Source organism: Teleopsis dalmanni, chromosome 2, assembly GCF_002237135.1.
Source record: "Teleopsis dalmanni isolate 2A chromosome 2, ASM223713v2, whole genome shotgun sequence".
Taxonomy (NCBI): Eukaryota; Metazoa; Arthropoda; class Insecta; order Diptera; family Diopsidae; genus Teleopsis; species Teleopsis dalmanni.
In genome coordinates this window covers 190,677,545-190,703,052 of record NC_051847.1, presented here as the reverse complement: position 1 = coordinate 190,703,052, position 25,508 = coordinate 190,677,545, and the positions used below count along the sequence as shown (strand labels likewise).

General features: G+C 28.3%; 2 protein-coding genes across 2 annotated transcripts; both read right to left on the bottom strand.

The window, feature by feature from the left end:
* Positions 1–140: 140 nt before the first annotated feature.
* On the bottom strand, positions 141–2,572 carry LOC119676423 (carbonic anhydrase 2-like). The gene is made up of 4 exons (XM_038087663.1): positions 2,518–2,572; positions 2,341–2,438; positions 601–978; positions 141–545 (listed from the first exon to the last, which is right to left on the bottom strand). Exons 1-4 carry the CDS (start codon positions 2,570–2,572, stop codon positions 141–143), a joined length of 936 nt encoding a protein of 311 aa, XP_037943591.1.
* A 3,755-nt stretch (positions 2,573–6,327) lies between these two features.
* Positions 6,328–7,490, bottom strand: LOC119681918 (V-type proton ATPase subunit D 1-like). The gene has a single exon (XM_038095229.1). The coding sequence runs from the start codon at positions 7,358–7,360 to the stop codon at positions 6,587–6,589; it is 774 nt and encodes a 257-aa protein (XP_037951157.1). The 5' UTR covers positions 7,361–7,490; the 3' UTR covers positions 6,328–6,586.
* Between the last annotated feature and the right edge of the window lie 18,018 nt (positions 7,491–25,508).

Here is a 25,508-nt window from a genome sequence, read left to right as displayed (position 1 = left end):
TATATATCAGAGTCATGTAAGAAATCAGTCAATTGTTATTGAAATTCTTTTTTAGCGAGGTTAATTTTCACAAATAGTTTTTCATATTAATACAGTTATCATAACAGTGAATTATAAAAACAATCTTAATAAATCATAAACTATTGTGGTATTAGTTTATCCCTTAAGATTTTATACAAATTGGATTCAACAGTAGTGTCTATAACTTGACGACTTTTTCGCAAATAAATTTTACGGTTAGCTTTTGCTTGCAGGGAACGATAATTATTCTCAAGAATTACTCCATGACTATCAGATAGACTATGAAAAACATGCATTTGCGAGGGTGAAATTGTTTTGATATCTGTAAAAACAATCCAAGTAACGGCTTGCGAACATGGTGGAGTTGTCAGTGATCCCTCATATGTAAAAAATTCTGTTGTTTTTAAATTGCCAAGAAGAGAGGAAAGTGTAAAATTATATATATGAGTTGTGTCTTCGTATGCGGTAGTAAGACTTATTGCTTTTAGTACCACATCAAAATCTTCTAAATATGGTGCGGATTCCTAAAACATATATTATTAAATAAATATTTATACATCTTTAACATATCGAACTTACTTGTGTTTGGAAGAGCACAGCGAGAACTGTTAGGCCATCTATATAATTTGATGCTTCTGCCACAGTTGCATATTTACTATTTTTGTGAACAATATGCATTTCCAATGAATAACGTCTTCCATCGATAACATGTTCAGATCCGTGTGCATCTTTCGAACCCCAATGAAAGTGAAAACTTTGTGGTATATAGTAACCATTTGGCAATGGTCCATCATATATATATGGGAATTGTGAATCATGAGGCAACCACTCGCTATTAAGATATGCTGGTAACTGCGAATCTACTGTATGTCCAGTATTTTGTGTAACGACTGGTTCTGTGTAGGTAACATCATAATTTACAAAATTAAGTGCAGGTATAGAATAAGATGTTGTAGCCTGAAATAAAATACATAGTTACTTAGATAAACTTTTTTTATATCACATACTTTTCTATCTTTATCTTTTTATTAAGAGTAAAAGCAAAAACCTCAATGTGAAACTGAAAGTTACTTTATTTTCTTTTTTACTGCATTTGAATATAATTCATCTAGAGTAGGATTTCTCAAATGCCTATCCTCGAAACGCTTGCGGACCTTCCTATTATTACCAGTGGTTCATAAAATATTTTATTTATCCAAATATAATTTTTTTTAATTTTTATTAAAATTGCTTCATTTGGATATCTTCTTTTATTATTCCACGCAATATACGATAGGGTTATGATCACTTTTCATTCAATGAAAATTTTTTATATGTAGAAAAGTAAATAATATTAATGACAATGACGATGACTAGTAATATTGTATATTTAACATAGCTGTCAATTCTCCATATAAACGTTAGATATCATTTTTATATGATATAAACGTATCCAAACATTATGACTTATCTTATCGGTGCTTAATGATAAATTAAATATGTAATATATTTTACAAAAAAATTTTTTTAAATATCATGTTTTAATAGATTATTAGATTATCTGTCTAGAACTCACTAAGCGCATATTTTGAGTGAAAAGTTGTTTAGTAAAAATACTCAAAATATAATAATCTCATTTCAAGCTTGTCAAGTGAATACTCAACTTTAAACCAAAATAAGCTTTTTAAAATTTTGTTTTTTTTAAGTCAATTAAGAAACAAAAGACTCTGTTTTCTTTCAAAAAGAAACTTAATTAGATCGGTTTTGGAATAGTAATGAAAATATATAGCTTATTTTTGTTTAAACATATAGCTTATTTTAATCATTTAAAATGCCATTGTGAATCTATTTAAATTTTATTGTCATTTATAAAACTTCTCACATTTCTTGACTAACCTGCAAATCATTTAGTGCTTCTTAGTAAAAAAATTAATGCTCTTGCTTAATAAGAAAAAGTCGTATTTAGATAATGATAATGGTAGAAACACTATCATTATCGACATTACAATCGAGTGGTCTGACGTACGTCATCCTTACAGTATCGCTGTCGGTTATTTTAATTGCAGTAAACAAGTAATTTTTAAACAGGCTCCTCTACACTCAAGAGAAGGTAGTAAATGAACGACCCACTGTATTCTACCGATCTTTATTTTTTGTCAACTTTTTGCGTTTCAAGACAGATTGTGAACAGTTGATGGCTTTATCGTTTCCAGACCCGCTTATTTAAAACCGTTTTCATATTTACAACTTTTTGTTATATGACATCATATTTCACTTCATCATATATACACTATTCCAAAAATTTGTTTTTATATGGAAATAATAGATGATAATACTCACTTCATTAGAGTTCAATTCTATAGGTGACTGACGATCTAAATTGCAGTCCGGGTATTCATCATACCATTTTGCTTGTTGTTCATGACTGAATCCTTCAGCTATTTTTTCAAAACAATCAAATCAAATGTTTGAGAAAATAAATATGTTAATATATATATATTTTTTGAAATAAATTACCATAGAGAATTAATAATAACAAACATATTGTTGAAGATTTGTATAATTTATTCATAATTTTTTTCTTTCAGAAGTAAAACAATCTTCACTGTGCAAATGACAAATCACAAATAATGAAATTATGGCTACTCTGCGTTGATTTTTAAATATCTTTAATGCCCGAAGTTTTTGATAAAATTTTCACTTGAAGTTTTACTGCTTAAACAATAAAAAAATAATTGATAAAACTGCTCACAAGTTAAAAAAGTGTTCAACATTTTAAAAATCAATAAAATTTTTATATATTTTAAATGACAAAAACCGTTTTTAAATGATAATAAGTTTTAGTTCCACAATATAGATCAGTAGAAAATAATATTTTTTACTACCCTGCAGTGAATTTGCCGCTGTAACTTTATCTAAATATTATTGTCCTTTATATAATATAACTTTAATTAATTATTATATATCTGTTGGTGCATATGTATTATGATAAAATTTTTTATAGTTACGTGCCGCTTTCTAACATAATATATATTAATTTAAAAAAAACTATTTATATCTAAAAATTAAAAACCTTTCGGGAAACTTCTTTGTTTAGAGATGTTCTATAACATAATCCAACCCATGTTGTTGCTCGTATGCATTTAACGTTATATCATCGTTACCATATATTAATGAGTCCAGATATATAGACACTAAAATACACTGAAAATCACTGATCTCCGCGATATGATCACTACAAAAGTCCACTACTTTCGTGAAAAGATCATTCAAAAGTTCACTACCTTCGTGAAAAAAACGCTAACAAAAACATTAAAAATTATTTATAAGATGTTGGAAACAGTACACTATAATTTTAGAGTTTGTAAAAATTGTTGATATGTTTAGAACTTTATTTAGTGTAGTGTTAATGTAGATTTTTTTAACAAAAATACGCAACATTATACTATGTTTGGTACTTTGTTGTTTATTTTCGTTCACTGCTTTGTACACTTTGTGAAAGTCACTTGAAACCTTTATATTAGAGTACAGAGTATTATAAGTGTATTGATGCTACACCTATTTTACGCCCAGGTGTGACTATGTACTTACTTACACTGCATAAAAATATTACATATGCTTAGTCGCATGAGTGGCAAGTAATACTATTAAAACCGGTCATTATTAAGAAAGTAATCACATTAAAGCTTAAATTGACTCTCATTTTCCTAAGCTAACTTTTTTTAAATATATTTTGGCGATCATGCCAGGATCCGTGGAAACAGAAGCAATCAAGTAGTAAGCTTGAAGCACACAACTAAGTAGATTGGTACTACATTTTATTCAATTTAAAAGTTTTAAAGTAGCTTAGCAATGTAACTGCTAATATCCTGACTGTTTGTGAACTTCTGATGTGGGACTTATTTAATTTAAACAAATGAATAATGTCTCATTAGGTGGATTTAATATTCTTACTATCGAAAAGACTTCAGTCGGAGTTTATGTGTACAGTTCATCCTTAACAGTTTTGTTCTTCCAAAAATATTAGTGAGATATAGTATTAAAAAACGACTTTTAAAGCAGTAGCTTAAAGTTTTCTATATAAAGTTTTCTACACTAATAAACATATTGTTCATTGCCTCAGCAAACCAAACTAAGCATTGCAGATACCTGTTCGTTATAGACAGTACAACCAATACACAAAAACGATTTAACTCGATAAACATGATATACAAATATGGAATTCTAAAGTCTTCGTTGGTTTTCAGTCTTTGTAGCTAGTGCTATAATATCGATTAATAAAACTTGAAACAATTTTACACAATAGAATTTTTGCTACTTTTTGTAATTTTTATTGTTTTCAATATGTATTGGTTCAAATATATATAGATTAATATATAATATAAAGGTTCATATACACAAACTTTATATATATTCATATATATATGTTACCTAAAACGTGGGTTAATATATACTAATATATAGTACCATAAAGGTTCTTACTTTTAAGTGTATCGCAACCCATTTTTCTTTTCCATTATTGGAACTTCGACTATGCTTAGACTTGACAGATGTTATATTTCAGTGGTTTTAGGGAGTATGTCTTCATTTTCAAAATCAAACATATTTAATTAGCAATTCTTCAACCTAATCTATATTCTATAGAAATATCTTTTAAGTTGTTAAATAACATCTTTTAGTATTTAAATTGTTATAAGCGAAAGCTGAAAATTGAGGTTAAAAATTTGAATACCAATAGGCAATATTTTTTATTATCTCATAATCGAGTATAAATATTTGCAAAATTTCTATCAGTATTCACACCCCAGTTTAAATATCATGAACTGATTTGTTTAAAATTTTATCAATTTATTTTATGAATGACCGAATGACTGTTCTTTTTTGACTAAATATCATTCAATAAAAATATTGGTTGAAAAACCCGAAAATGTATTTATGACCATCATTGCAATTAAGAACTGGTTAAATCTAAATCAAAGTATTTAAGGTAATTACGATAGTTAATAAAATTTTATTTTACCTTTATTTATTATATCAAAAGTGCAAAATGCTAAAAGCGCGACAATTATTATTTTATATTCTATTAAGTAAATAATAAATTTTCTGAAATGCATTTTCAACTAAAAACTAGTTGTGTCTACGTCGAAGCAGTTATATAGCAAAGTTAAATATTGAAATTATGAGAGATAATAAAATTTTATTTGGATTATAAAATATTATATCAAAATTTTGCATAAGTAATTACATGGGTGTGAAGTAAACTTATTTAATTTTTTTATTCAGTCTAAATATAATTATATTTGTTGAATTGTAAAACAGCTTTATATGTACGTCACACTGAGCACAAAAATACAAATATGAACTAAATAAATTTCTTACATATTTATTCTTATTCTATGTAATATATATTGACCTAAAAATTAACTTTAACTTTAACTGGGCATATCTCTAACGTCATGCAAATTACTACTGAGTTCTTTGCGTACTGAATTTTGTTAATAAAAGACGAGAAGACTCAACGATATGAAGGTATATGTATGCAATCTGGCCACGTTCCGATAAAAGGAAAAATCGTGGCCAGAATCGTGACCCAAAATTCTCAATGAGATACCCCATAGAGATGTCGGTCTTTTGGTAGGTTTATTTACGGATCACTGTAAATTAAGTAACCTTGCTAGAAGATTAAGTCTCCCTTTCAATCAAATCTGTCGCAGCTGTGGGTAAAACGATGAGATTGCCTCTCATCTACTACGTTTTTGCCCAGCTAATGCACGGCGGCGACTTAATAGTCTAGGAGCCTCCTTTCTTGAGGACCTTAACCAATTACAGTACCTGACACTAGTTAGCATTTTATGTTTCGCCAAAGGTTCTAGGTGGTTTTAAACCATGAATTTTTCCTATATATACGGTAACATAATAGGCCAATAGGCTTAAGTGGATAAACTAGGGATCGCCGGTATAACCCAACCTAACCTAATTTACTTTAAATACTATGCAAAAACACATAGATGAACTAATATATTTTTTTAACAATACAACTTAAAATTTTACATACTTAAATGAAATTTAATCACGTAGGTATTAAAAATAAATTTTTCTATATTTTTTTTTTCCTGCTTAGTTGCATTAAAAAAAAAATATAGATGTGTAGTAATGAAAGTCTGTGTAAATAATAATTGAAATGATCACTTTTCGAAATTGTTCTGATTGAACTAAGCTTTAACCTCAAATTTTCTTCAAATATTAATAAGTAAAACCACAAAATATTTCTTTACCAATTATGATTTTATTAAGAATTTTGAATAATTTATTAATTATTCTTATTTATTTAATTATCATCACTTTTCTAAAATGTGTTCGTTATTTTTAACACAATTTTTATTGACTTGTTACTCTCACTTGACCCACATTTCAATGCATGTCCATGTCTTTGTTTTATTTCGGCTCAGTTATCTCATTAGTTTTTCTTTTAAAGCTGATGATTCATCGTTCCATTAATAATTGTTTTATAAATCCACACACCATATATAATTATTTCGTACACATATTTTTAAACAATTATATCAGTTATATCTATACAACATATTTAGGTTACTGAATTAAGATTATCTGCATTGAACTGACTCCTATGAAATGGTATATCAGCAGGTTGTACAGAAGAAGGAAAAACCTCATCCTTACCCATTAACCTGTTATATTTATTTACTAATTCCTTAAATCTTCTCTTAGCCTCAATTTGTTTACGCTGTGAACATTTCAAGCGATAAAACTCTTCACGTGCAAGTTCGTCGAGTTCTTGATTGATATAGGCAACTGTATTAATAAGTTTTGGAATCATTACATATTCTAAACCATTGACACGCATATTATTTTGACGAACATGATCGGTTAATACTTTAACTGAGATTTGAAGTGATGCCATACGGACGAGCACTTTGAGTGCTTCTTGAAATTTATTCCGAATCTTTCCTACTTGTTCTCCGCCTCGTGAAAGACCAGTTAACGGATTATTTGTTGCATTCCACATAATTAAATTAAATGAAGGTAATTTCATTCCTAAAACTTTACCTTGAATTATGCGTAGAAAACAATCTGCACGCTCTGAAGTATTAATTTCAGCAGGTTTAAAATCAGTCGAAAGAAAATTTCCTTTTGCTAATGCAAATATTGCATCTCTCATAACAATTGGTATTTGATCTGCCGTTTCCTGCTGCAATCTCTGATATTCTTTCAGTTTCATTTCCATTGCATCACGTTTTCGCTTTAATAAACCAAGACCTCTCACTGCAGAAGCATGACGTAGCTTCATAAACACTAAATTTGCACGTGAGGGAAACAATGGAAATTTATCTTTACTCATTTTGCAGAACTAAAGTATAGTACAACAAGATCTTAAAACTGAAGGAAAAATGTTGCCAAATTATGAGGTCTTAGAATTGTAACAGTCTTGCCTTTATAAAACTTAAATTTTGATATGGATTTTAAGAACCAAAAAAAAATATATAGTCAAAAATCAAAATATTGTAGTATATCTTTGAGTCTTGACTGACACAATTGCGCATAGCTACTAGATAAAAAAAAATAGTTTAATTATTAGTTTTAAAATCAAATTAATTATTTTTAAATAATATAATTTATATCTGGGGGTTATTTTTGACAAACGGTTCAATTGGCTTAAACATTTGAAATACAAACGGAATAGCTGCTCTAAGATTCTACATTTATTAAAGCCGTTATTTAATAATTATCATTTCAACTTTAAAAACAGAAAGTTACTTTATAAGCAAGTAATTAGACCAGCACTACTGTACGGATGTGTTACATATAGCAAAGCTTCAAATGCTACGTTAAAGCAATTACAGATAGCTCAAAACCTGGCTTTAAGAAGACTGTTTAAGATTCCATGGTATATTAGATCAACAGACATACATAGAGATCTTAGGATTGACTTAGTGAAAAAATATATCAGAGACAGAGCTCACTAAAGTTGATACGCTACTTAACCCCGCCCTAACAATACTCAAGTCCACTTCTGGATTCTCAGGAAGATATGCTGATTTAAGGTCCGTCATCAACTAAAAGACAAATAAATGATATGATTTCTTAGCCTAGTTAAAGCCTAGTGTGGGGTAGTGATAAGCCCCCCAGTCATTATAAAGTAAAAGTGCGCAATAGCACTAACTCAAGAACAAGAAAAAGAAAGAAAAAAAAATTTATATTATTTGAGAGTAAAGTTGGCATAATATTAGTTGATCTCATAAATCGTTGAATACTGCAAATAGCTTACTTGTTATTTTCATTACTATAACCTATTTATTATTTAATGTGTTCATAAAAAAAAAATACTACAAAATTTGCTAATGCATATTAACGCATAATTTAATTATTAAAACTGTTTGTTATTAAAACTGTTTGCTTGCTTAAAATGATTTTAAAAGTTTTTTCCACTTACCTAAGAGCATTATCTGCAAGTACCATATTTCTGTGTAGATACTTTTCTAACATCATTTTGTTGACATAAATTAAGTTTATGTATCTTCTAAACAATGAACGAAAGTTCATAAATCCTTGTTATGAAGCTGAGCTCACATTTGTCAAGCTATGAACAATCGTATACCTATGAATATTTTGCATGTACCATACATGAAAATTACTTGGAGTTGGAAAGATTAATGTACAAACACGTTTATTACTTGTATATATTTTCTGAAAATTATATTGAATTTAATTACTGATTTTCGGTTAAAAATAAATTAACTATATTTGCGTTTAATTTTTAATATAAGAACTCGATATTATATCTTTAAAGGAATTGTGATCAAAGGGTTGACATATTCATGTCGTATAGTCGGGTACTCTTACTGACGAAACCTGGTTATTACGTCTTCCGTATATGAAATTTGGGATGGGAAGAAAGTGATGGTAAGAGAGATGTAAACGAAAATAGCCACTCATTATTTTAAGTTTTAGAACTTATTACAGTAAGCTACCGTATAACTTCATTTTTGTTATCATAAAACTATAATAATTTTGCAGTATATTTTTAACTTAAATATAACTAAAACTGACGTAATAAAATTAAATGAGATAGTGTAAAAATTACATAAAATTAAAGCGGTTATCCTTTCTATAAAAGTCGCGTTTGTATGTAGTCAACAAAATCAAGTCCAAGTCCAACAAAGTTTTCAGAATTTTACGTAATTGACACTTTTAACAAAATCCAACTCGATCCAAAAGATGGCCATATAATCAACAATTCCATAGGATATTCTCTCCTTTTTATATATGTTGCATATAAAAATATTTTTACTAAAACATATAAAAACAAAAACAACAACACACAAATGCGGACACAAAACAATGGTGCAAGAGTGCAACGTTTTATTACTGCAACACACGAAACAGAACCGTTTATCAGGACGACAAGGATATAAAATGCAAGTGATAGTTGGGTAAGTTTTTTTTTTCGGTTTCGTATTTGCAACTATTTTGTTTTGGTACTGACACGTGACACAAAAAGCAGGAAACAGAGTAACAAAGGATACTGTATTTCCGCTGGCGTCACGCCATTTTACACGCCATTGTATCTTTTATACATTTGTTTTTGTATTTTTACAGTAAGTGTGTGTGTATGTATGTAATCTAGTGTCAATGAATGTTGAGCTGTGATGAGATGTCACTGATGTGGGCAGATAAATGGATTTTGTTTTAATTTTTTAAACATCATTTGACCGAATTTTGATTATATATTTAAATAACAGTGAGTTCAGTTGTTTTAAATAAATTATTCATATAAAGCCAATTGTTTTAGGGTCGGTAATTGTAATTGCTGTTAATATGTTCTATGGAATATAAGGAATAGAAAATAGAGTGCTGTGCTAGTAAAATGTAGAGTACTTGAAAATTTGCTCCAAATATTAAATTCTGTTTAAAAGTCACATACGTTTTAATAATTGGGAAAAAGAATTTTGTATGTTAGGTAAACTTAAATTATAGTTTATAAATATAACCTAAAAACTTCAAAGTTATACTAAACAGCAGGCTGTGTTTTAGAATATAAAATAAATATTTTAAGTTTCCAGTTTTCTATATAGGATTTGAGGACCCATACAAAATTTCTCAAAACTTGCATATCTTTAATCAATGTAACATATAAATACCTATATACTCGATAGCAGTAAAATCTAATAGCTATGAAATAAAAGCAATGTATAGACTACCACACTATAGCATTTTACAAGCGATGATACAAGCATTTGATAAAGTAACAGCCGTATTACTGACTGAATGAAAATGAACTTCAAGATCTCTTAGCCAAACACTGTTTATTTTAACATTTATTCTAGTAACATATGGAATAATAGAATTTTTGACACTTTACTATAGTGAAGTAAAAATAAATATCATATTGAACAGCAAAAAAGAAAAGACAAGTCCCAAAAACTATCATACCAAACATTATAGTAAAAATTCATATCAAATAAAAATAAATAAATTTTTTTTTCTTACGGTGACTATTATATTTAATGGAAACTTCGAAAAACTTCTTTTTATTAATATATTCTTCATAACAGTTGATAGATTTTTCTATTAAGATATGTACTATTAAGAGTATGAAAGTGATTTTTCAAACTTTTTATAAGTCAGAAGAAGGCAAATATAAAAAAAGATTAACATGTATGTATAACTCAGTATTACGACACAATATTTGCTAAGAAAAAAAAGGAGATGTCTGGCCGCAGATCGAAAATCACAAAAGCATGGCCTAAAATGTCATGAAATGAATTAAAAAAAACCTCTTCGAAGTAAATGAGTTAGCTTACTGAACAAAGAAGTTATCTCAAATTTTATATTTAAATATATTTAATAACAGTTTCTATATTCAACAAACAACGACCAGAAAAATTGGAAATAATAGTATTTAGAACTATCAAAAAAGCATAGTATGATATGGTTAATTATGTTTAAGTACTTTTTATATTGTTTTCTTTTTATCATAAAAACAAAACAAATATTTTGAACAAAAAGAATTTCCAAAGGAAAATAAAATTACATCAAGGACGATAAAAGTGCATCACGCAAACGTTTTTAATCATAAGATGAAAACTATTGAAACCAACAGCTGAATAAATAAAAATAATCACATAGAAAAATTGCAGTTGACATTAATATGTGTTACGTTCCGTATGTCTTGCCTGGTATCCTTTGTGCATTGAAGCTTTTGTGTCCTTATCAATTTTCAAAATTTGAAAATCTGTGCAAAGCCCAATGCACAAGACTTAAATAAGCACATAATGAAAGTAGTGCATTTAATGTTCACAAGAAAACAAAAAAATATACGTTTGCAATATTGAAACAAAAATAAAAAAAATATGTTTAGAAAATAGAAAAATAAACGACGATAGAAATTGGAACCAACAAAATGGGTTTATGCTTTGGGGACTGTGTTAATATTTCATATAGCACACAACAAACGCTTCAACTGAGAATGCAATCCATGTACATAGATCAATACTGACGTCGTTAGATTCTTTTCTAACCACAGACTGTTGTTGAGGAACGAAATTGCTGTGTTTGATTCTATTTCAGAAATGCTTTCAAGAGTCTGAAAACTTTTTTTTTATTGAATTCATTTTCTTTTAGCCAATATTTATTTTCAGTTTATTTTGTTATTGATTTAATTGACCAATTGTGCACAAATACCGTGTGTATTGGTCCTGTGAAAGCAGTGCATTAAAAATATTCGAAATCAATTGAATGCAGCTGATTAAATTATATTCTTTCTTTTGCTTCATTTTAGTCTTTTTTATTTCTTATTAAATATATAAATTACACAAGAAATATTTCTTAAGCTTGATTTGCAATTATTTGTTGAAGTTGAAGAGATCACAAAAAAATTATTTAAGTCAGCTAAATATTGTTGAGGAAATGACTCGCATGCAGTTATGTGCACTGAGAAAAATTATTTGTGAATAAAAGGGTCATTCCTCATAAGTACAATATATTTTTGTAGAATCCAAAAAAAAAGAATTACTACCGCCAATATTTTTTTTTTAATTCAATGAAACTAAGTTGTATAGTTGTTCTAAAATGATGAATAATTAAAATAAGAATTCACTTTATTACTTTTAGATTTTTATATTCTTTTTACTATTTCTTAACACTGAACAAAAAGAATTTTAAAAGTTAGAAGGGTTCGAATAGCAATGCAAAGACAACAACAAAAATTTTAGTTAATTGATTGAAGTTTGGCTGACCATATAACGCTGTTTTGAACTAATAAGGATTTTAAAATCGAAATTATTTAAAAAACAAAAGTGAAGCGTTTGTTTTATATTCTCTTTAAGTATTTGTGAAATATTATTGAAATTATTTTTAGTTGGCACGAGGACAGACGAGCAGTTAGGCTAAGTGAAAAAGACTATACAGAACATTTAGGTTGTAAAATGAGTTGAATATATTGAATGGAAGAGAAATTTTAGAAATATTTTTGTTATTGTGTGAAAAGAGTAAAATGTTATGAGTATATTAAAGAAAAGTATATGATGTATATAAACTAATGTAAGCCATATAAGTCTCAAATGAGGCGTATAATGCTTAAGAAATAAAAATTAAAATTTCAATAGAAAGCATATTCAATGTACAAGTTACAAGAGTTCGAATAAAAATTAAAAGACAAGAACAAAAATGTTTTAGTTAATTTACTGAAATTTGGCTAACCATGCAACGCTGTTTCGAGAGCTGACACGTACTTATCATCAGTCTTAGGAAATTTTGAAATTTTTTTTTTAATTAGTTTATATATCGTATATAATTTGTATGGACTGCAAGTGCTAGGCTTAGAATTCGTACCTGTCGATGGCTTATTGTGCGTTTCCATAAGTAACTAAGGCTGCACAAACTTTCAATGCTTAAGACCCAACTTTTTTGTCACTTTTTTTTTTTTTTTAAGTTATACTAACCAAGGCATTTGTAATGGTTTAAATTAGATTGAGCTTATAAACTGTATAAACTACAAAACTTGAAAACATAAGTTCAACGAATTGAAAGTTAATTCTTAAGGTTGCCTATTTTTATTTCTTAGCTGTTCTTTCTGTAGAGACATAATAATTTTTAATTAGTGTTTTTTTGAAAAATTTTTTATATCTGAAATTTTGCATATATAATTTGTATTATAAATATACCTTATATAATATTGTAGTATAATATACTATGTAATATGTAATATAATATGTATATAATATTGTAGTTGTAACAATAATGATACTATACTTTTATTTGGAAAGAATGAAATTAAGGATTAATAATTTGCTTATAAGTAGAATGTAAATTTTAAGTAAGAGCTGTAGCTGTCATTCATTTAGTAATTAATAACACATTTATATATTTAAAGAAGACTGAGTTACTACAGATCTTATATTTGCAGTACTTGTAGTGATTGAATCCTTAGCTATTGAAAGCCAAAGATTTTACTACTTGGGTTGCTGTAGTATTTAGTATTAAGCTTAACATTATATCAAAGGATAAATAATATTCTTTCAAAGAATAAAAATCAAACTGTGCTAAAACTTATCAAAGACCTTAACAGGGTTAAAGACATAGGGTATGCACAATCACTATGTACTGGGCATAGTATAACTTGGCCTCTAATAATAATTATCACCTAATCACCTCTTATTTAATAATCACAAAGATTTATCACTACTTGGGTTGTTGTTTTATGCTTTAATATTGTATTAGGTATCAAAGAATAAACGTCAAACTGTGCTGAAACTTATCAAAAATCTAAACACGGTTGAAGACATAGGATATGCACAATGGGCACAATGGGCAGTTCTATAACTTTTTCTGCTGAAGATATGCTAAAAATTATATCATACTCTTCGGTCACTTTTATCCAAAATTTCAATATTAAACCAATCATTTGTTTTAGTTTACTGACGTAACTGAAGTTTGTTTTAAAATTGAATTTACTTTAATTAAAAATATTTTTATTTTATAAATATGTTTTTACTTTCTTTATTGACATTCGCTTTATATTTCATCTTGTTTACCTGTCTAATGCCACTTAGAAAATTGAGTATTTTCCTCCCTTAAGTTCTTTGCATGAAAAACAATCTGCAAACTTCATTGGAAACTGCATGAAAAACTTTATAAACTTTTGCGGAAAACTTAAAAATACTCGTAAGTTGCACAAAATATTGATGGCACTGCAATTGGCGTTCAGTAAGGTTACTTACATGCGGCAGCCATGAAAAATGTACATTTTCACTAACAAAAGATACAACACAACAAAATAAAGAAAAACACAAGGGAAAAATTGAAAAACTTTTCCGAACAGACATTGACAATGACAACAGCAATAAAGTTTGTTGCAATTGCAGAACAGAGTTTCTCGGAATCGGCGAGGTGATTTATTGACTGCCATTGATGATGGTGTGGAAGTGCAATTGAAATAATTGAAAGGAATGCAGCGTGCATATAATAAAAATAAACAGTAGGAGTCAAGGGTTAGAGGTGTAGGTTGAATGTAATATATAGAACTAGAATTGCAACTAGAGTTTGTTAACAAGTGAGAGTTCTGTTTTTTTTTACAGGTGAAAATAACTCGAAATGATTTATTATTTCATTTTTATTTGTTGCTGTGAGGTTTACAGATACGAAATAACTTCACTGAAAGTCAAATCTTTGACAGATGATATTTCGTATATAAAAACTTAATATAATTTTGTGTAATTTTACTTTTTTTACTTTTTTTTCATTGTTGTTTATCATTTTTCTCATTAAATAATATTTTCTTTTATGTTTTAAACTTTTTGGTCTCTGTAGTTACACATTAATTACAAGAAAATTTACAAAAAGTCAAAACTGAAAGTAATTAATGATGGATTTGTACTTGGATGCAATCATGTAAGATTTACACATCAACAATGTACTCTACTCCCTGTAGTATTTTAATATAAATAAATAATAATTAAATTATTTTAAAAAATAAAATAATAAAAAATAAAAATATAATTAATTAATTTAATTATTTTATAGCTGCTTTATGATTTCGTTCTAATATAAACACTGCAAGTAAATTCGTCAATAAAACCTTCTCAGCAAAGTAACAAAACTTCAAATGAAGTCAACTTAAAAATCAAGTACGACTTTGAGTCAGTTGATTAAGGAACGCTGACTCTGTGCCTCAAATTTGACAGGGCACGATTTCGATTCCTGGTGCTTACAGTTTCAAAAAATTATTTACAAATAATTAAATACAAAAATTATTTCCAAGACCACTGATGATGGGTATTTGGCAATACATGAAGCAGCAATATGGTCAGCCAAGACTTCAATTAATGAAAATAACATAAAATTAATTTTTGTTGTTGTAGTTCAACGTTTTAAAAGTTTTCAAATTTTTGATATTAATAATAATAATTGCAACGGTGATTAATTTATCACAATAAAAATATACAAAGCTAGTAGATAAAACTATCGGATATGTCTATATACTTGATGAAAATACATTTATAGCTTTCAAAACATATTATATATTTTGTGTTTAAATAATATTACTTAAATGTAAGGTAAGTATACCATCTATCTTGAATATATTCAACTGCAAATCATTTTTAAATAGATAAGATTGTCAACTGTTTATAATTACTTGTTATCACCTGTTAAAACAGGTTATTCATAATCTATAGATTATCTCCATACATTTCTACATACATTTCCAAACATTTCTAGCTATTAAATCTCTTCTTGAAAAGTCTTTCAGAACTTAATAAAAGTTTTAGATTATTTTAAAATCTCTACCACAGTTTGAATCAATTAAGCAACGTTCACCTATATGTTGGTCAATATGTCCATATGTCCCTAAGTGTTTCAGTTGATTGATTAACATGTTATAAATAGACTTTTAAGTAGTTTATATCGATAAATGGAGAACACTCGTTAATTATATTATACCTGACAATACAAAATAACTGTCGTCAGTTATTTCGTATTGGAGACACTCATTTTAATCGAACTAAATTTTGACCGATTATAGAGCAACGAATATTTTTGGATATACCCGTATATTATGTGTTAAATTGTATAAATGCAAAATAAAAGAATAACAAAAGAGAAAACTGTCAAAATATTAAAGGAAAATATGTAAGCGGAAAGTAGTAAGTGACGAAGAAGGGCGCATCGAGAAAGTAATACATAAAATGTAATTATTTCTCTTGTTTGTGGTAACAACAACAATTTTAATTAATTTGTTGCTGAACGCAGACCTAAAGAAGTGACATTTTTGACTGACGCCTGGTACAAAAGCGTATTCAGAAATTTGAAAAATGAGGAACTTAATGAATGTCAGGGTAAAGTAATGAAAGCGAGAGCAGAAAGTAAACCAAAGTAAATTTTCCGTGATAAAACCGACTATACACCAGGCACCGATAAATGAAAATTAAATAAATATTTGCTTTTGGCAAGGATCTATTTGAAAAATAATTTAATTGGTAATTAAGTTTACTTTTACATTAAATTTTGCATGTGTAAATAAATGCTAATAATATTGATGGTAATTGCTGGAAATTGATTTTTATTGTCAAATTTGTGAGGCAATTTGTAAGATAATTATTTAATGACGTGAAATTAAAATTATTTAAAAACAATTTAGTAATTCAAAGGAAAAATCTTTTAATATTTTTAACACTGTACATATGTACAACTGATATAATGATAATCAAATTCACTAATAAATCAAGCTTCTTCGGACGAACATATGACCTCAAAACATCTGAATCTTCTGCGTTAACACCTTATCTTATTACGAAAGCATCCACCTTCTACCGTCTCTTCCATTACAACGAGACACTATGACACTTTTGGTCTTTCTCTTTTTCCATGTTCTTCAAGCATCTTCTAACCAAGCAACAACATTTATTTGGAAATGGTATTTATTTAAGGAACCATTTCTATATTGCATTGTCGCCACAAATCAAATTAAATTATTGGTCAACAATCTTTTAAGATGCACGAAAGATACTTGTCAACAAATGATTGCGGTCAATAACGCTCCAAACCCACAAAAAGCACCGATACCATATGTATCTGGTTTTTCGTTGTTATCTACACAAAGTTAGACTTATTTAGACCAAATGTATTTAAATTACGCATAGGCTGGTGCAACCATAGGCAGTTTTATTGATCGTGGTAATTGGCAGATCGTGGTAAACAAAGGCCGTCACCATAATTAAGATCACTGAGGTGTTCCATAAATATGTAAAGTAAGTATAAAGTAAGTACACATATAAAATATGAAGAAACGTTTTAATTTATATCATTTAAGCGGCATAGAGTATATGATCGATGATATTTAAACATGGAATGATTAATAGCAGGCAGCCGCGATAGACTTTAGAATTATGATTGAGATAGTCAGATTAATGTATTTTTTCAAAGATCACGCATTTAAATATTGTAAATACTTTTAATTAAAATACAAAATTCAGTTGATTCATATTTATATAAATTATTTCAAATATTGATATTATAAATGCAATAATATTTCATCTATTATTACTATCAATAAAACAGTTGAGCGAAAGTTGTGATTTATATAGCTCTAATAAGAGAAATCTGATATCAGAACACTTTGTACTAAGAACCCATCACTACTGGAAGGTATCTGCTCAAGAAAAGAAGTGTAACTATAAATATTTCTCTTAGATTTTATTAGTTATGTGAATAATAATAATTATATGAATTACATTCCATGATTCATACTTTATCATAATGATAAATTATATTGATCTACGAAGAACACAATTTTTACTAATCTATCTCAATTTATTTTCTCATTTTCTATTATTTATTCGTGTTTTGCATCCATATATTCTTCACAAATTATAAAAAATGATATAAAGTTTATATTTATAAAACAGAAATCATTTTAATTATCTTTTTTAGTCATAAATCTAAACTCAATCAGTAACACTTAATTCATCCGCCAGTATTCACATACTCATGCGTTTAATTTTTATTATCCTTGCTCGTCATAAATCAAGAAATAATAATTTTATTTTTCCTTGTATCTCGAAAATTTCCTCGTAAATACTTAAGTGTACGTTCTAAGCTCTAAAAAGATACATCAGACGTTGCTAAGTATTTTTCTTTATAAAATATGAAATTTTATATCAATTGCTCTTGGCAGCGCATATGAAGTGGAGGACCTGTTGTGTTCACAAAATGAAAATCCATTATAAAACCGTGATTTTAGCAGATAAATATAAAACTTGCCATACCATAAATCGCTTCAAAGCAAAATAAAATGTTGTGTAAAGTATGCAAGCTTAATACAGAAAATAAATAAAAATTAAAAAAGGAACACATCCTTTCAGCACAATCAGTTTGTGTAAATAAATCAGAAGCAAGCAAATGAAATAATGTAAAATTGAATTGAATTGAGTTAAGCTGAAAACATCACAAAAAAGCAGCTGTTACCATGCAACTAAGTATCTTTTTCGGTTTGGTTATTCGCCAAAAGATATACTAGTGAGTACAATGCATAAATATCAAAATAAAAAAAAAAAATTGAATAAAATTTTATTTCCCATTATTTATTTAAATGAGAATATATTCAAAAATGGATAGTCAAGTATAAAATATTTATTTCATTTTTGTAATCAACTTAAAAATTATTTAACAGATTTATATGAATTGAAGTGTTGCATGGTTTTTCCATTAAAATCAAAAAATAGTTTATATTGATTTGACCTTTACGTGCAACGCCTTCGACGCTTTCGCCATTCATCTGTAATATTTCATCAATAATCATTAAAAAACATTTATATGCACTTTAAATGTAAGTCCTCATGCCGGCGCATTGGAACAACTGTTGACATTTAGGCACACCAATCCACTAAAACCCTTCGAAATACACTGGAAGAATGGTTTTTGTGAAACGATTTTAGCACGTCGCGTCGTCAGTTAACAACGCAGAGAAAACATTTTTTGTAATTACGAAAGTTAAGATCTTAACAAAAGGCATTGAAAGGTTTAGGAATGAAAGTATAACCATTTTCTTTGGAAATGAGATTGTCAAAAGAAATTTAATGTTTTGTAGTGATTTACTTTAAAAACAAACAGTTTACTGAAGTCTTTCTAAAATAGGACAAAAGTTTTTTAGTGAAAAATTGATCGTTATAGATATAACTTATATATATATTGTAGTAATATACACAATTATATATACAAATACAAAATATTTTCCCTACAAAAAATATTTTAAAAACTGAATGCCAATCTCCTACCACTCTCAAATAGTAGACTTGTCAACTGTTTGCATATATATGAAGAAAGTCCCAACTTAAGATAATGATTTCCAAACAGTCGGTTACCGATTATAAAAACTATGCACTTAGAGATATGCTCTTTGGAAGTCTAGAGATATCACTTGATTTGTTCTAATCAAGTACCGGCTACAATCGAGCACAGAGTTGCGTAAACTTTACACAATTGTTTTCATTTGCCCAACATCTATTAGTGTCTTGAACAAAAAAATTATTCTGTCTGCACTCAGTGGAAGATTAATACCCAGTCTAGCCAATTCGTTAGCATTACATTTCTCTTTCGCTTCTATATCTAAACTAATGAACTGGAAACACTGCTATTTATTTAGTACCGTCAGGCAACCCTAAGCAAACTCTTATATGAAGATTCTCGTTATTGTTCAATGTATCTAATTTTTTTAAAATATACGCTAATTGCAAAAGGTGTTAAACTTAATTTACTGTTTTTTATAAAATGTTAATAACAAGAAATACATGGAATATGTATTTCCACTCCACTCCATTTCCAATCAATAGAAGCTTAGTATCAAGTCTGGTCAATTTGTGAGCCGTTCATTTCTCTTCAATAAAGAGATTTTCAGAACAGTAATGAACTACAACAACAAAAATTTATTTTATATTATTCTAATTAATTGAATTTTTGGCTGACCATTCGAGCATTACCAAATACCTATCATCTGTGGTCTTAAAAATAATTCTTGTATTTAATTATTTGTAAATAATTTGTTTTTTTAAGATAGTACCAGGAATCGGACACGTGTCCTGCCAAATTTGAAGCTCAGAGTCAGCGCTACTTAACAAATTGACCCAAAGCCGTACTTGACTTTTATGTTCGCACATTTTTCTGGAGTTTTGTTTCTTTGCTTTGCTCTGTTACTTTGCTTCTGTACCTAAACTGGTTACCTGAAAAATTGTCTTTTATTGCTAGGCAACCCTAAGTAACCTCCGAATACATATAAAATATATGCTTATTGAGAAAAATATTACACTTAATTTACTGTTTTTTGTAAAATGTTAATAACAAGGAAGATATGATATATAATGAATATATAAAGCCGAAACCCGCATTTATCAATATACATCAACCAAAAGATATTTACACTTATACAAAACTTACAAAACGCAAGTGAATACAGTTTCTAACAATCTCTCTAATAATCACACGTACACAAGCTAGAATTGTATTTACCATTGTACAGTTTTATACTAATGATATATATAAATATTTAAGTTGCTCATAGACCTGATCAAGAGTCCAGGTTCATGTATCTTCATATACAAGTTACAAATATAAGGTAACTAAGCAAATTATTGCATTCCATTTTCCAAGTCAAAATGTTGTAACCATGCGATGATATAAAACCAAACGACGTACGAAATTCCGAAATACTAATGTTGACATTAAGAGAAGGAAACGTACCAATTCATAGACTAAAACAAAAAATAGAAAGATTTTAAAATAAAATAAAAATAGCGTAGAGTCAAATGCAGATGGCACAGACAGCTCCAGTGGTGTACAGCAGAAACATTCAAAGAACTGCATCCTATAAATTTTAAAGAGAGAAAAATATGTGCCAACTGAAGAAATAGAAATAAAAGTGGAACTTAGTGTATTGCACATGAAATTGTAGTAAAGGTAAGGCCAATGAGCCAAAGCCTTGTCGGAGATGTCATGTATATGTGGCAGCAACATTTGTTTGGACGTGCCTGAGCGTTCAGTAAACTCAAAGATAAATTCACCTGCTTTGATGTCTGTTTTTGGTGTTAATTATGACATTGACATGCTCAAAGTGCTGGTTAGCAGCATGAAACATATGTATGTGTATGCTATTATGCACTATCCAACATAAGCTTACTGTACACAATAAGCATTTGAAATTACTTACACCTGCATTCCTGCTGTTCCATTACTGTTATGCGGATATGGGACATTTGTAATAAAACCACTTTTCCTCACTAAGCAGAAAAGCGCATTTCTCTCATGGGTTAGCGGATGTTATTCTCATATTTAATGGATGTTAAGTTCAATTGTTCTGATTTATACTACAAATCGTGTATTTTAGTTTTAAATTATTTATTTTTCATAGTGGTTTCCAAGTAATGAATGCTTTATAAACAAAAATTTGCATTGGATTCAGTAAAAAAACAAGAAATATGACTTTATTTAATGTAGCAGAGCTTATGTATTTATTATATATGTTGTTAAAGGGTTCTGTGAATCAGGTAAAAACTTGTGAGTTTTTTTAATGAATGTCATATAGTTGTCTATAAAAAAACCAATAACAGTGTATTATTTTATCCACATATGCCGTTAACAAAATTAATAATTTTTAATGACTATAACTATAATATTTTTTTAATAACTGATAAATCATTCTTTAACTTAAATTGTGGCCAAGTAATATTAATATTTTATACAAACATTTATTTTATAAAGTATCCAAAATCTATAAATAGTAAAAGGCATATAACAGATACCGTCATTGTCAAAGTTGCTTTTTCTTTTATATAAAAAAATCATTTAAAAAATCAGAATACAGATATATGTACATCCCTATATATACAGGAATAGTAATAGAAATAAACAGGGTATCAACTCCCATCGGAGTGGAACACTGCGAACATGGTTCATATTTTATGCTGCAATAAACCCTAACCGAACAGAAGACATTCCGCTTTCCGAATGAAAGCCAGAAGGTCGTTCGTTGAGGACCTTCTAATGCTAGAAGGGGAGAGAAGTTCTTGACCCAGTGACCTCCTACTGACTCAGATCAAGGCTGGGCCGTTACAGAGTATGTGGCTGGAAGTCTTGTTTGCTTTTAAGCAGAGTCGTCAATTTATCTCTCCGGTCAGACCCATTTTGTTAAGGTGATAACTCAGTTTATAGTGACCCGTTAAATATCCCACCAGCAACCTCAACGCTGTTCTGCTGTAGGAGGGTACTTTTTCAGAACTGTAGGGATGATCCAGCTTTAGCGAAACGGTTACCTGGAATGTCGCGCCAGGAGCAACTTCTCTAGGCTGAAAACCATTTAACAATCAGAGACATAGTTGTAGACCAACTTAATCCACAATATGGCCCACTATATATATAAACTAGTAAAAAGAAATTAAAATTCATAATATCAGAAACACGCTTAATAATTATGATCGAATCGGATCAAATTTACTGCAAACATGAAACTCAGCATACAAATTATTTGAAATTATTAAATAAAATAGAAAAGGTTCATCAATTAATCAAAATTTATTTCATTGTCTATAAATAACGCCCTATCGTGGTAACATAATTCTGTATATCTGCGCTTAAATAAATTCTCCATATATTTCGACACACTGAAATTTGATAAGATTGTGGAACTAGTTAATCATTAACTAGTGCTCAATTTAATTTCTGTTCGTAGTTCTTAAAACTAATTAATAGTAATTCTACACATTTTTCTCTTAATTAATTGTCGATATTAATATATCAAAATATTTCTTGGTTTTATTAAAATCAAATGTCATTAACATTTATTTTAAAAAAATGTCACTTTTGTATTGTCTTAACTTTATCTTTTGCTTAACACTTGTCTTACGCATAGTTGCACATGAAATTTTCCTCAATTTTAATCTTCATATTAACGAAATTAAGAACATTCATCTTAATTTCCTTCTAACTTCAAAACTGAATTTTGTATGGAAAAAAACAACTTAATTTCGCTGAAATGAAGATGAAATTGAGATTTTTGCGTAACTAAGGTATGTCTGAACATAGTATAAGGCCATTTTCTTTAATTTCATTTTAACCTCAAAACTGAATTTTGTATGAAAAAAAACAACTTAATTTTGCTGAAATGAAGATGAAATTAAGATTTCTGTAAATTTATATTTCTTATTCTAGTTCGATCTTTTTACGTCTTTGTTAGATAAACAATATTAATTTTCTGACATTGCTTATCTATCCATTACTCATTTATCTACTATATCATATTACGTTTTTACTATTTCATATTAATGTTTATTTAAGGATTCCTTTTTTATTTGAAATCAATATTAACATTAATAAAATATACTAATACAAAGTAACAGCACGCTTCAGTTCGCACTTTTTATTTGCTCAATGACCAGATAATCTACAGCATAAGTTAGCTAGGAGAGTGCCCATACTGCATTTAAAAAATTCCTGAAATATTATTTTTTCAAGAAATTTCTTCCATTCAACATGCACTAACCTTTTGTAGTGTCATTGTTATCCTTTTCTACCCAACAAAGGCGTCCGTCTCCAAAGACGATTATATTTGCTCCTAGCAAATAACACAAGTAAAATGGTTGCTCTGCTCTGCACTGCATTAACACAGAGATCTGAACCGTGCTTTTCGCTGTAAAGTGAATTGAAAGGATTTGTAACTGAACCGTGATTTATACAGAAACTTTACTCAGGAACACTTAAGGTACATAGCAAAATAGCAAAATTTATAAAAGTACATTTCGATATATTTTTCTTTTATTTGCAATCAATAAAATATGAATATACTTCTCTTAAGATTCTTCTTCCAAATATCTGAGTTGAAATATTTTTTGAATGAATTGATATATACGCAAAACTTTCTAATTTAAATAGTTTAAGTGTTTCGAATTTATTTTAGTAAAATTTTCTATTCCGATTTATTAGTATATCTTCCTTGCTGGAATCAAATTCAATTTCGTATTTCCCGTGTCGAATGGTGCTTCAGGGTATATTCTGCAATTGTTGCATTGATTCTATGACTTTATTGAACTTGTCAGAGTTGAGCAAATGCAGTTTGGTACAAATTTCTGGCATATTGGCTGCATTAATTTTGAAACCAATTCGGAGAATTGCAACAAATTGCAATTTAAAGCGTACAAGGAAAACTTGCATTACGTGATTAAATAAATTTATCTATCACATTTAGCTTTTCAAATTAACATTGTTCTTATTATAGTAAGAAAATGTGCTTTTTAGAAGAAAAAAAATATATAAAATTATTTTTCTTAGTTGAATTTAATATATTTTTTGTGTATTTCTATTATTATCTTTTCTTTTTCTATGTTATTTCAAAGACAAATGATAAATTAAATTCATTTTATAATTTCATGTTATCCTTCAATATCCTTTAGTGCTTTTCTTGTTATACAATCCTTATTACAAGTGTCGGTTGAGGAAGTTAATAGATCTCGTCAATCACTGTACTTCAATCTATGTTTTTCTCGTTTTCACTAAGAAGATTAATTACATAACTGATTGCTTCTAATAAGCTTTACATAAAGCTGCATTGCGTTGGATTAGAAATGTTCTGCATTTTAGTCCTGTGTTACGGAGTAGAATTTGATTAGAATTTAATTTAATACAAAAGACGTGATTGTATTTTACATTTATTATGTGTAACTGCTTCTGCAGTCAGTTTATAAATGTTACGGAACTGTGTAAGAGTAATATTAATTACACAGAAATTTTACATAAATAATTATTTTGTCATTTACCTCAACTGGTGTAAACACAGTAGTAGAAAAGAGAGAAAATAATACATCATTTATTCCTAAAAGTGTTATAGAGTAATAGATTTATTATTAATTTATTGCGTTTGGTAATCTGGATTGGTGAATTTGAGTTCAATTTAGCTTTACTCTCGAACTGTTAAATTATTTTGCTCATCTTAATTTCGCAAAAATCTTAATTACATATTCATTTCAGCGAAATTAAGTTGTTTTTTCCATACAAAATTAAGTTTTAAAGTTAGAATGAAATTAAGAAAAATTGCCTTAATTTCGTTAAAACGAAGGTTGAAATTAAGAGACATTTCAAATAGAACTATGCGTAAGATAAATCTGTTATTTTCAGGACAATCTTGTTATTTTGGCAAAATATCTAGAGTGGTATAAACTAATCTCGAGTGTTATATATTTTGCTCGAGATTAACCAATCGAAAATGAAAATTGCACTAAAAGTATGTGTCCATTGAAAGCATTTCCCTAGATGTATCAAACAAAAATCGGCATTAGCTATCAGTTTTACAATGCATTCTTCAGACATGGTTCCCACCAATAACCGCAGTTCCTAACATTTAAATATATATTTAGAAAGTATTCGTTGAAATAGAAGTCTATTCTGACATACTCAGCAAATAATTTTATAACTATGGTGTAAATATAATATAATAGCATTGAAATACATAG

What these genes read in the sequence shown, in the direction of transcription:
- LOC119681918 (XM_038095229.1), bottom strand. Translation starts at nt 7,360, where the DNA reads ATGAGTAAAGATAAATTTCCATTGTTTCCCTCACGTGCAAATTTAGTG.
- LOC119676423 (XM_038087663.1), bottom strand. Translation starts at nt 2,572, where the DNA reads ATGAATAAATTATACAAATCTTCAACAATATGTTTGTTATTATTAATT. An exon ending in TAGAATTGAACTCTAATGAA is followed by an intron (nt 979 to 2,340) that starts GTGAGTATTATC and finishes ATTTTATTTCAG; the next exon opens with GCTACAACATCTTATTCTAT. An exon ending in CTGTGCTCTTCCAAACACAA is followed by an intron (nt 546 to 600) that starts GTAAGTTCGATA and finishes TATATGTTTTAG; the next exon opens with GAATCCGCACCATATTTAGA.